The sequence below is a fragment of the Megalops cyprinoides genome, chromosome 5 (assembly GCF_013368585.1).
Source record: "Megalops cyprinoides isolate fMegCyp1 chromosome 5, fMegCyp1.pri, whole genome shotgun sequence".
NCBI lineage: Eukaryota > Metazoa > Chordata > Actinopteri > Elopiformes > Megalopidae > Megalops > Megalops cyprinoides.
This window is the reverse complement of record NC_050587.1, coordinates 12,777,252-12,790,736: the sequence shown is the minus strand read 5'-3', so window position 1 is coordinate 12,790,736 and position 13,485 is coordinate 12,777,252. Positions and strand designations below refer to the sequence as shown.

The 13,485-nt window shown below is 40.6% G+C and overlaps 1 protein-coding gene across 2 annotated transcripts in view; it reads left to right on the top strand.

Moving 5' to 3' along the window:
• The window catches only part of dym (dymeclin), a 105,430-nt gene extending 100,996 nt beyond the window's left edge, over positions 1 to 4,434 (top strand). For both annotated transcript variants that reach the window (XM_036529568.1, XM_036529569.1), the window contains one exon: positions 4,250 to 4,434. In XM_036529568.1, the coding sequence (XP_036385461.1) occupies positions 4,250 to 4,399 (150 nt within the window). In that variant the 3' untranslated portion in view covers positions 4,400 to 4,434. The remainder of the gene's footprint in view (positions 1 to 4,249) is intronic.
• Positions 4,435 to 13,485: the final 9,051 nt, after the last annotated feature.

The window sequence follows — 13,485 nt, the reverse complement described above, 5'->3', positions numbered from 1 at the left end:
GAGAGTTGGCTTCCACATTTTTGTTTTTCCTTTTTCATCCTCTACAGGAACCTTTGGCTGAAAAGTACTGTAGACATTTTGTTTTGGGGCTTTTGCACTCGCAGATTAGTTAAGATAGTTTGGTTTGACTATGTGGCACAGTCAGCATTCTGGTTGCGTAAATTGTTTAGAGTGATGCGTTTGGTACTAAAGTCCTGAACAGAGAAGGGGTCTTGATCCCAGATGCAGCAATGGTACTCTAACAAGGTACTTCACCTGAATTTCCTTACAGAAAGTGAGCTATATGGGTGGGTTCCATGACATGCATACAGTGTAAGAACTGAAGTGTCAGATTTCACCCCAGACAAGGGTCTTTGCCAAGAAAATATGGGTTGCTTGTACTCGTAATTTCATGTGGTGATGTAGTATTCATGCTTTTACTTAGATGGACGTCTGGTTTGCATTCCCATTCAGTTTTTTGTTTCTAAGGTGTGTTTGGGATTAGCTACCAGAAGATGATAACATTGGTATTTACGGATCTTAAAGTGAGAGAACTAATTATGTGAAAGTATGTTTGATGACTTTCACAGATTAATCTGCCACAAGCATGAAAGAAAACTCTACTTCACCAAAGTTGGTCAGAAACTAGCCAGAAAATTTGTCATATTAATTTGAATTGAAGTTGAGTAAACGTTTCCTCTGTGTAACTAATATACATAATCATCTTTTACTATTCCGTACTTTTCCGGTAGATAGGTGTCCTGAGACCAACAAAGGCATGCAGCTGAGAAATGGGGCATTCCACAATCTGCACTGTCCTAAGATTGTTAGAGTAATAAAGGAAACAGCAGAAAAATGCAAAATGGACAAAGCCCTGTTGAAGCACCATTTAACCACCCCGGACTAGTTTGTGGTCACTGACTGTCACTACAGTGTAGCCTTGGCAACCATTAGAGATACTCAAAAATAATTAATATGTCAATTTATTGTTTTATTTTTGTTAATGTGTAGCTGAGGACATTGACCTCACCACTGCTTTGTAGCCTACATAGCACCAGCAATTTGCATGGTGACACTCCAAAAGCATTGACAAATGAGTCAAGGAAGGATTGTTTAAAAAAATCTGTATTTTCAGATGTGTTTGCTCTATATTTGTAGATTTTAACCAAAGACAATTCTTAATAAATGTCCATTCATAACAAACATCCGTTCATTTGTAATTTGGCTTTTAGGAATCAATCATTTGTTAGAATGAAATCATCCTGAATGGATTGTGCTGTTCTTGCATTTCTCCGCACGCTCAGAACTGATCATAATTGCAGTGTGTTAGTTCGAACCATCTGTCTGGTCTGAAGTGATTGAGAATTGTTTTTTTTTTTTTTAAATTGACTGGCAAACAACATAAGGGATCTTATTCTGGTTCAGTCTCTGTCTAAAAGTGAAAACATGTTGAGTAAGGTGTTGTTCCATACTCACAAAAAGGTGATATTGGTTCAGAAAACAAATTGCACAGGTAACATAATGAGTTCATGAATCACATATTTGCTAGATAGGTTTGCAGGGTTGTATGCTATAGTTAGCCTGGACATTATTTATGGAACATGAAGGGTCTTTGTAAATTAAGAATTACAGGGTCAGATGAAAAACCTGTTGGTTAAAAACCCCAGCTAGCTATATTGCATCAATATATTCTCAATAGCTGAATCAATTTCATAATGAAAATAATAGTATGTGACTAAATCATAGGTACACTTGTGTTATTAGGAGTAATACAGCAGGATGTGTAAACACCGTTTGCCTACTTTTACAAATTGCTAGCCAGCTGTAGGTGTCAACAGAGAAAAAAGTAACACATGTATTTTTTATATCCATACTGTAGTACATGTGCATGCTATACAGTACTCCGTTCTCTCCCCTTGCAGTCCTCCTCTGATGTATTTATACATTAATTCAGTGAAAACAAGAAAACTCTCGCACAAACAGGAATGATTTCAGAGAGGTGTCTGCCTAGGTCTGTCTAAGTGAAAAAGCCTCTTTAAGTCCACACCTTGCCAGTGCTGCTCCTGTGCTGGCTGGCTGCACCAAAGCAGAGGCATTGTTTACCATCCCCGCTGCAGTCTGGAGCTGACGGGCTGGAGCACAAGGCCATGTGGCTTGGGGTAAATAAAGAGGCAGCCTCTCTATCTCGACTGGGCAGATGCTATCTCTCTGCACAAGACAGGCTATCTGTGTGTACGCATGCGTGTGTGCGTGTGTGTCGCCGGCCGGCCGCATTCCTCCCTGTCTGCCTGACGTCTGAAAAGGCACGCTCTTTTTAAAGGCAGACTGGGAGCAGAGAATCCTGGGAGCGCGTATCGGCCCTCGGCTCCGGGCAAAGGGGCACGCGCTGTCAGGCAGCGGGGGCCCAGCCTGTCTGCAGGGGCAGGGCGTCCTTGGAGCCCAGCCAGGGATGAGCGAGACCGGGGCAGCTTCCCAGGAGGCGCGGGGGAGGCCGGCGGGGGGCGGCTCTTTGTCTGTTAGGTGCACGCGAGCTTCGAGCCGCCACGCCACGGCGCAGGACCCCGGTGTCAGCTTGCCTCATCTGAGGATTGCATGTGACCATGCGCCGTCCCATTGGAGGCAGGGGAACAGATGTGCTTTTGAGGTGAATCTTTTTGTTTGGTTTTTTTTTTTTTTTTTTTGGAAGACGGCGATTCTGTTGGCCCGGCCTCGGGGCAAACATTTGACACTGTAGAGCGCATGGGGGAAAGGATGAGATATTGCTGTATTATTGATGGGGCTGGCCATCTCCCTCCTGTCTGCCCGCACGCTGCCTGGCTGCACCGGGATATTGTTGGCTACAAACGGTGGCTTATAAATAATAGAGCGGAGGCCTGTGTTTTATCTCCAGCAGATCTCCGCGGGAAGACGACTCCCCTTTAGGACAGGACGGGAGGTAGAGGGTGGTGACATGTGCTGGGTGCGCACCCACTGTTTTTCATTTCACAATCTAGCATCCCCCACCCACAAAAAGAGACTGGTACATCCCAGCATCCTCGGCACCTGTTACCCCTGCGCTCGTTCTACGAAACCTCTCCAGTAATCAGAGTTGGAACTCGAGTTACATTTTGAACTTGTTCTCAAACGGGTGACCGCGACTCGTGTGTTTCGACCTTACTGGCTGCCCCACTATTGACCAAATGCAGTAGCCGGTCGCAGATGTATAGATGAGATGGGCAGTGCGCTTTCTGAATGTCTTTGAAATGGACTGAGCCAGAGACAGAGGAGTGGCTCCAGGCCCACTGGGGGGAGTACCAGGCAAATCGAATAGGCTTCTCACTCTCAGATAACATGGAAGCTCATTTGGAACCTGAACACAATGAGCCCACAGAAACGAGCGCTGACGTACAGAGGCAGGTATCAGCTCAGATCCATGGGGGTTTAGCTTTCAGAAATTAACGGTATAACAATGTGTCAGAGTGTCCAAACTCACTACCATTTCCACTGATTGAATGAGCCTTTAATTGGATGCTTAGGGTATCCAGTTTCTCTCTTCTCCAAGAAGGAATGCCGTGAACTGTTAGAGATTGTTTTTTTTTTTTTTTTTTTTTTTTTTAAGTATTGACAGTCCTCCAAATAGAATTCAGCATATGGCTCAGACGGTTTATGACCTGCCTAGCTGCAGAGTACTGAATGGGCTTTCAGTACTTTGTTGTTAGGGCTGGCTGTTTTTATTTCAGTTGTGCTCTCCTCTGCACCTGACACATGACATCCTCCACATCCACAGAGGAACAAAAATTAATTGTATGTAAAGATTTTTTTCTAGTTAAAATACTCCAGCTTCTGAACGGCTCCATAAAGGGATAAATTCAGAGTGCATGTTAAGTGCGCCTGTGATATTAATTCTTTTTCTTAAGAGAGTAGAGCAAAGGCAGATAATTTCATGAAGGGTGAGCACAAGAACACTGAGAATTTAAAGGCAAGAAACAACATCTGAGAGAATCCTCTCACTTTAAAGAGCAGGAGGCACCACCACCATGTTCAGCATGGCATGCATGGCATAAGCATGTGCCATATGGCAGCATAAAGCAAACACAACCCCCAAATGCCCCGTCTGGTATCAGCTGTGTTGGCACAGCTGTTCACCTTTATGCTGCTACATCTCAGCATTTAGCACTGCTCTCACAACAATAGGCAAAGCACTGTGTTGTTCACTGTTGTCCTGGACGCTTGTGCTTTGCTGTGATTGCATCTGAACTGTTTTCTACCCCGCTTGTGTTTCCTTGCACAGAAGTTTCCAGAGCTGAAGTTCAAGTATGTGGAGGAGGATCAGCCTGAAGAGTTCTTCATCCCCTATGTTTGGTCTCTGGTCTTCAACTCCGGGGTGGGCCTACACTGGAGCCCACAGGGCATTGAGCTCTTCAGCATGGACTCTGGCTGAGTGTGAGTGTGAGTGCGAGTGTGAGTGTGAGTGTGAGTGTGAATGTGTATGTGTGCGCGTGTGTCACCAGACTTGTCTACCTGTGTGTGTTTGAGAAAGCGCATATATTATGTATATGAATGTGTCCAAAAGCTTGCGTGTGTGCGTGTGTATGTCCAAGATATGCAAGTGTGTCTGTATGTAGCTTTGAAAGTGCCTCCACCCCAGCCCAAACAGTGGAGTTACCGGGGTTCTGTTGGCGTTCTTTGTCCGTCTTCCCTCAGAGAAGAACTACTTCACACAGTTTCTCCAGTTCATATCAAGCAGACTTGTTTCGCGTGCTTCCTCACCGTTCGGCTTTATCACAAGCGAGTATGTGAAGCAGAGAACTCACCTCCACTGTTCTGCCATTTGGATTTTGCTTATAGTGAAAACGGCAGCTGCACTGAATTCTGGGTACGTTATGATAACCTTGCAAGGGATAAGTCAGTATTTAGGCAAGATTTTCCTCCTTATGTTCCCGATTCCAGATGGCAGAAGACTGTCGCAGAATTTCAGTTGAGATAACCTCAGTGTGAGAGATAATCGATTTGGTTTTCTCTCTCTGAATTGTTGAGAGAATTCTTAAAAGGTCAGATAAACAAGGAACATCCATTAGACAGAAGCTAAACTCGTGAGTTGTGAATTTCACAAGATTCCCACTGAGGGCCTTGCTATTGTTCTCCATCATTTCCAACTCACTGGAGTAACAATAAGTGATACAAAATAGTTTAATTTCTGCCAGGGGAAGAGGGGTGATAATTCTGACCCTTTGGCTCCAATCAGTCAAGTGGTGGTTTCATCAGTAACTCGGCAATGATTGTATGTCTCAAGAGCTAATTTCATCATTATTATTGCATGGCTGCAAACCAAAACATACTGTTCTGCACCATTGCCTGCTAGCAGAGAGGGTTGCAACATGTACATGAAGTCAGCCCAGTGTTATGACATGCACAATCATAATTTTTTCACTCAATTTGTTAATTTTTATCTGATATATTTTTTTTTATTTATTTATTTATTTCCATTTAGGCATTGTAACGTATGAACCCCAAACAAACAGGATTCTAGCGATAGCACCAACATCCTGTAAGCGTAAGCAGAAATGAGAGTTTTCACATAGACCTTCTTAGACATGGTAGGATAAAGGGTGACAACCAGGAGATGATGTGTGTAGTTCTTTTTTCCCCACAAGCAAAGCTGCAAATAGGAAGGCAGAACATGTATACAAAAATGAAGCTTTTTAACATTTACCTGTACATTCGACCTCTAAACGATCCATACACCACATAGATCAGGGATTGCATGATTGTTATTGTATAGACAATTGCAGACAGCATGTTTGTTGCATAGTCCCGTTAATTCCTTAAATATCTGGGGAGACCTTTTTTGTGATTTTTGGCTATTTTCTATGGTCTTGTTTTGCATAAAACGAATGAAAAGAGGGGTGCATTGCAGTTATTGTATACTATGTACAATATTATATGTGTGCATCGCCTTAGATAACAATGTGAGACTTGTTTGAAATGCTGTGAAGAGGAAATGGGATGTGAGATTTCTGTTACCTGCAGATTCTACTCTGATACTGGGTTGAAAACATCGCTGTTACACAACAGAGATAAAGGTCCCTGCACACCTGATGACGAGCAAGTCTTTCTGACCACTTTCTTCCTTGATGGTGTGTTTATGAATATGCTTCTTTAAAGAAAAAAAGGTTTTATTTTTTTTTTAAATCTCACTGCAACTGAAGAAAGACAAAATACAGATGGCTTCCCTGTTGTTTGCATGTAAGGAGATAACTCCAGAATGTTACTTTATTCTCAGGTAACACAATTAGAAGAAACCGTATATTTTACAAATAAAGAGACTAGGCTTACATTTGAGATGATTTGAGAATACCATCCCCATAGCCTCTTCCTGCTTACAATGCAATGGTTTTCTTTTCTTCTATGTAAACCTATACCAATAAAAAGACCAATGTTAAATGAATGTGTAAGGGTTTTTTTTAATCTCACAGACAGACAAAGCAATTTATAGGTGAGTATATATGTATACACATGTATATGTAGGTATGTGTGTCTGTATATACATATGCATATATATCTATGCATAATTTTATGTTTCTGTTATTTCAATACTGAAACTCTTCTCCAATCTGAAAACGTGATTTTCAGTGGAGGTTCAATGAAAAATGTTACGATCATCGATCAGATGATCAGCAATCAGACTGTGATGTATACATGACGTCGTGCTTATCGATATGTGCTGTGTTATGTGCTATTTGTCAAAGTTTTTGGGGCAATCGAATCAACAGAACTGAAACTCAGACGCTGGATTTGTAGGTATTGTTAATGTCATTTTTCCAGGCTATCGGAGTCGCTGAAGGAAAAGAAGCAAATGATCTACGGCATTGTTGCTCACTCTCCTCTTTGAGTTCCTCTGTCACTCTTTGTGGCAGGCCTTTCATGAGAGGAACTGGCCGTTTAACAGTAAATGGCATGACACAACGAGGGTACTGTTTGTCAGAATAAAATACTGATGTGAAACAATATTGTAAAAGAGCTTCACTGAAGTTTGAGAATCTATGGATGTGACATTTGGTGTATTGCACTCGTGTAAAGCAGTCCTGCTGTTACCCCCTATATAACTGACATACCTACTTAGTGTGTCTGCTTGGTTGGTACAAACAAGAAACGTCTCCATTTTTTACTTTGCTTTCGTAGACCAGCTTGTAAAAAAAAAACAGTAGTAAGGAAAGGGATTGCTTATTCAGTGGACTTTAATATCTGCTGGGCAGAGGTGACAATGCTGGGTATGTGGTGACAATGAGGTCAACCTCTGACACCACACATAAAAAGGTCAGTGATATTGACTCAAAATGCAGTACATAATTCCCTGTACACTCAGTTAACTTGGTGATTTGCATTAAAAGTACTTCTGAAGCCTACTCCACTACCCTCAAATTTTTCTTTTGTGCCAGAAATTTGTCCTTCAGCTATAAAAGTGAACTACCCCATTGAAGATGTTTTTGTCATTTTTTAAACACAGTCCCAGTCTCAATTGGACGTTAAGTCTATTTTGTCTTATTTTTGACCAGACAGGATCACTTTTACTTATTACTGCAGTGATCCTTACCAGGAAGGTTTAAGATATAATTTATTTTTGTAATAACACAGTTAATAAAACAAATTTATGTGCTCATTTCTGTTTATTACAAGCCACAGTAGAGTTCAGTCTAAATATCTTAAACATATTGGTTTCAGTTTTTATAAGATGGTATGTCTTTCCATTTAAATGCAATGATAGTATTAAATGTGTTGAGTCTGGTATCTTATGTGAAATGCTATAGTTTGAATATTTTAATTAGCATTAATTAATGATTTGTAGTAAATGACAGGGTTTTTTTTCATGTCAGTACACCAGTATTGCTGCAACCTTTAAAGTGTTGCAACGTCAGATTCTCATATTTTAGCATTTTAGTCTGATACTTCTTGCTTTTTATCATGCAGGCAATGCCCATCTGTAAATAACTTTAATTTAAAATTCAGTAATGATGCTGTTTCTCCAGACTTTCTGCAGAATGATCAGTTCCTGAAAGTACCCACATTTACTGATTAACATCTAATCCTGCTAAGCCTCTGTATACTCTTATCTCAGCTGTATTCTCATGTCTCAGATGCTCTTTAGAAACCATTTCTGAAGTATTGCAATTGCAGTCACTCCTCTCTCCAACCTTGCGTTAAACGGGATTGTATATTTATTATGGTAGAACCATGCAAATGACTTCTGGCAGCTAATGTAACCTTTTTCAATAAGCTTTAGTGTATCAGTGGTGAACAGGCAGTGGTAGAGTTCAAAAGGAGAGCTGTACGGTATGCAGTGGATTTGAAGAAGGAATAGAATAAAACTGAGGCTTTGGTTGCAACTACAAATTTCTTGGTTTAGTAAATAATATCAGACTTTGAATATGAGGGAACTGATGCTTTGGCCCTGGAAAGAAAAAAAAAAACTTTGCTAGTGGCTTTTCTTCATGTGTGGGTTCTTTGAAGTCCCCAGGGGCACCTGATGAAGGATTAGCTCCTTCGCAGAGGTGGCAGATGGCTGAGCATCTTGGAAAAGGCATGCTTCTTGTTTAAAAGGTCACCTTACCTATCACAGCCTTGCATGTCAGAATACTGCTAGTGATAAATCTCCCTTGGGCTTCTGGGAGATGTAGTTGGGGCAAGGTGCGCTCTGGCATACCCCAGCCTGCTGTGATACTACAGGGAAATAAACACCAGTTTTGACACAGGTCTCATGCAAGGGAGGGGTGGAGTGGCTCAGTGGGCAAGACGTTCACTCTGAGTGCAGGCGCTGCTTTGTTCAAAACTGACCATGCCATTTGTCGACAATGACCAGGGTCTCACAGTAGGCACTGTGCAAATTGGGAATCGGCAAGTTCGTCAATGATGTTGGTGGAGTAGTGCCTATCCCCCAGTGAGCACCCACTCCGCTGTAGTGCGCTGTGTGACTTGTACTGCGGAAAAAGGCATTGGCCACCTATGTGCATGTAAGAGGATTGCATTTGTCATGCTTTAGCACTCCTGTGAAAATTCAGAGGTTCATCCCAGTGAGATGAGTCCAGTATACAACTGGCACTTCCAAAAAAGCATTGCCTGAAAAGGAAAAACATTTTAAAAAAAGTTTCACAGAACATATGCTTTGTTATGAAATTGATGTCTGAATATAAGTAAAATTGAAAGTACAGCTGTTGGACTAAGTGCTCACTGTCACAGCTTAAGCCCATGGTTTGCATAGGGCTTTAAGCTGCCTTACCTATGTCTGATGTTCAGGAATCCAGAAATTGCTTTTTTATCTTAGTATACTTAGCATGCTAATTAATCAGCATTAGTCTTCAAAAAGGGCATGTAAAACATTGAGAAGCAGAAATACTACCCAAAATGCAAATGTACTGTATTATCTACCACAGTCCAGTCACATACTGTGAAAAGCCAGTACATTTACAAATAATAACAATGGACTATCCTTACCCTTGCTGGGTAGCTATTCTGACTGCAGAGCAGTCTATTTTGTGTCATTTTAAAACCTTTCCTCTGCATTACTTTGAAGACTGTCATGCTGAAATTGGTTAAATGCAGTCCCACCCCCAAAGTTCAACCACTCCACTCAGATAACTGTGGATTTACAGCTCACTTTGTAGATACAAACCCTTAACCAATCAGGCAGTAACGGTCAGTTTCCTCTAGCTAGCTACTGAACCAGACCAACAGTTACATTTGATACTGTAAGTCTGGCACTCCAGCTGCAGTTGACATCCTGAAAAAAGTACTTTTTTTTTTAGCTATAGTCATATCTTGTCTCCCAGGGTAGCAGTAATACTAGATTGAGACTAGCTCAATATCTATATTTATATAATGTTCAAGTCAATTATAAACTTTATTATGTACATTTTATAGCTGCTAAGATTATTTGTAAAAGCGCAAAAATTCATTATCCATGGCTGTATCCTTCCCTTGTTCTGAGCCAGCCTGTTGTTCAATAAAAATAGTCACGTGTGAGCCAATACACTAGTAAAGTGTAATGTTGACATTCTTACAACTTCCCAGCAACCGACAGAACATGTTCATCTTTGTGTTTTCCTCATGAACCAATTTTACCAAGATAACATTTGCTCTCTAGAGAATCTCTCTATACATTTTCTTGCTCATAAACCAATTGACAATGTTGTTAGCTAGCACTAACTATTGAAATCCATTCTCATTATAAGCCTGCAAGCTATCAATATTTATATCATGAGCTGACTACCTATCCACAATTTCCAAGAGCACATCGTTTGCTCAGCCATTGGGTATTGGCTGACTACTTAGGACAGAAACTGAAATGTATCAAGCTTATAACACTTTAGTATATTGCATATGACTATTCTGACTAGTTCTCATCATTCCCAGCAATTACTCTGGATATTACCATTGAGCTGGTTCAACAGATTATGCAGGCCTACCATGTCAGAGCAATAGTGATAATATATGAAAATGTGAACACAATTTCATAGCATTCCCTCTCAGTCCTCTGAGGTCTAGTCCTAATGTTATCAATGCTAAACCTATGACAGGGAAATGTTGCCTGTGTGATGTAAGCAGTCACAATCACTGCTCTATAAGGTTTTTTTTTTTTTTTTTGGTCTGGGAAAAATAAAGAATTGGCAGAATATTTCCTAATGTAGATTATTTTTACGACATTCAAGGATTAATAAAGGTAGATATTTTTAGAAAGTCATTGGTTTAAAGTCTCCAACATCTTGCTGGCCCACGCACATGAAAAACATGCGTGTGTTCAACACGATCTGCCGATTCTCTGTTTTTTTTTTTTTTTTTAATTTGACTGCCGCATTTCAGACTCGTATGTGTGGCGTATTCGCACTGGTAACTGTAGTTCAACATAAAATGTACGTCACGAATCTGAGGGATTGTTTAAAAACGAACGAATTTCTCAAATCTGTGACATATCTGGTTATATGTGAAAACACTGTAAGGTCCACTGAGTCGGCAACGTCTCAATATAGCAGAGTAAGCTGCGAGATCTGTAACAAATAGGCAGCCTTAAGAATATGTCACTAGCTAGTAATGCTTCAAACATAATGTAATCATGGGAACAGCAAACATGGCTCTTTTACATCAAAATAAACTAGTAGCTCATTTCAAGATAAACGATTCAAAAGGTAAAGATTCAAACTGAAACATGTGATTTCATTATACAAATGTAACATATATTTTCTTTTGTCTGACAGAGTCTGGAAAGACTGAGTACTATTTAGGCAACTATAATGACACCGGTGCACATTTTGGGCGCACTCGGATATAGCTGATGTAAGAAAGCTTGTGTTCTTCTGCAAGCAGCCACAATGAGGAGCAGCAGGACTTGCTCTAACGGAAATGAGGCAGTAACCAAATGGACACTGACGTGTTTGAATTTTTCTCCCATTTAGTGAAACAATACCTTCATCCATGGGATTTACAGTAATAAAGCAACTGTGTTATAGTGTTCACGTTCTTTTAAAATACGGCATAGTATTGAATTATCATTAACGCCGTCGTTGTTCACTGCCTTATAATTTTGACATTCTTCTTTTTATCATTATTTTCTCCTTGTTTCATACTTTTCTCTTTGTCTTAAGGAGAATTCTGCCATGTGTTCTTTAATTTAAGAAGACAGCACAGTTACGCGTTAGTCTAGGCCTACTTCTTATGTCAATAAGTAATTTAACTACACGTGTATTTAATTTCTTACAATAATCCCTCTGTTTCGCTTTGCTAAGTGTCCTGCAATAATTGTCTTCACAAATCAGTAGGCCTATCTTGTACAGATGACTCTCAACATAACGCCATAACGATATAGTTATGCAGATATAAAAACAGGCAATACATTTTCTACATTTCTGTACTTCTTTTCAGTTCAAATCGAGGTCTCGCTAATGTAATCAAGAAAAGAAAGGCACACATTGACCAGATCTGGATTCGTTCAATGCAAAAAAAAAAAAAAAAAAAGCCTAACGCCTGGTTTAAGAAAAACACCGCAAGCGGCTGAACCAGTCGGCTTAACATCGAAAGTCTACAGTACGTTGTTTCCCTTTGCTGCAGCGAGCGATTGCCAGACTACCTTAAATCTCGGAGGTTGCTAGTTGAGCACAGCTCTTGTGCGGCGCCAGTGGGGAATCTGGGAACAATGGGACCGAGCCATTGACTGGCGGCGCCTCCCAAACACACATATCCCATCATCATTATCATCCATCCCACTGCCCTGCAGCGACACTGACTGGCACCCACATTAACATACTGCGCCTCCCCTACTGTCTAGGACACAATTAGGCTACAGCGGTATTCTTCAGTCATACAAGAGATCTCTGTCCGCCCGTCCACCGCAGCCTTTTAAAGGGCCAGAAGTAATCCAGATCCTCTCTTCCTTTCCGTCTGTCATGAACTATAACGTAGCTCTGAAGCGTACTGTCGGCCACCCTCTTAGGTGGGATATTTCTTCTGTGTTAAACTGGAGGTCTAGTCAATGAGCTTCAAAATCAGTGCTGAATGGCCCAATTGAGGTTAGCCTACATGTTTTTATAACGCTGAGTCGCAATTTAGAAGCAAAATTAGTGTTTGTTATAAATCATTGGGTATGTATTTGTTGACCTCAATAATACATATAAGTAGAGGGGTCCAAAACATCAGTCAACCCAGCAAAGCTGAAGTTGTCACAGTGTTTGTTATTACAGAGAAACTTCCCGAGTCTCTGTCTCCCACTCGGGTGCTGTTATAGTGAAACAATTAGGTTAATGGACGCTGGCTCCAACTGTGTCTATCGCAGTACAACGCACTACCAGCACCCCATCGTTCTCTTTTTCCGTCAGCAGTGTTATCCGACACAAGAAGGTAGGAAGTCTAACACAAAGAAAACGCCACCATGCAAATGAAACAGACTCTGACGACCACTGAGGCATGCACGCAAGTATTGATTCTATGTTTGATAACGCAACATGTGCCAGAATAAGCAAACTGTCAACTGCACAGATGTGGGAAACTTGTAGCTACGTACAAACATAAAGATTTCAATATGAACACACAGAATATTATTATATCCAGAAGGAGGCAGCAAAACATACATCTCGAGAAAGGCAGCGCTCACATATAAAAACAATATTATTACGATTGTTAATGTTACGATTATTATTGTTAGTACTATACTTTTTAATAGTAGTAGTCGTAGTGTTAGCACTGTTGTTCTGACCACTAATCCTTATCAAAATGTCGACATATAACGTCCTTCCCCTTATATTTAAAAGGGAAAGTATAATCTCTCAGTTTTGTACACTAAAATATATGTGAGGAACATCGACAGCCAACAATAGTTACAAATGTTTACAGTTTAACATCTGTAAGACACCCCCCACTACCACTGTCTACCACCAATAAAACGAAAAGTTTTTTCGTGTCCGTCAGCTGTAGTTTTTGTTCGTTAGAAATAATTACATATGATAATGTATTCCTTTCCCGTGTCAACTATTCTTTTCCTTATTG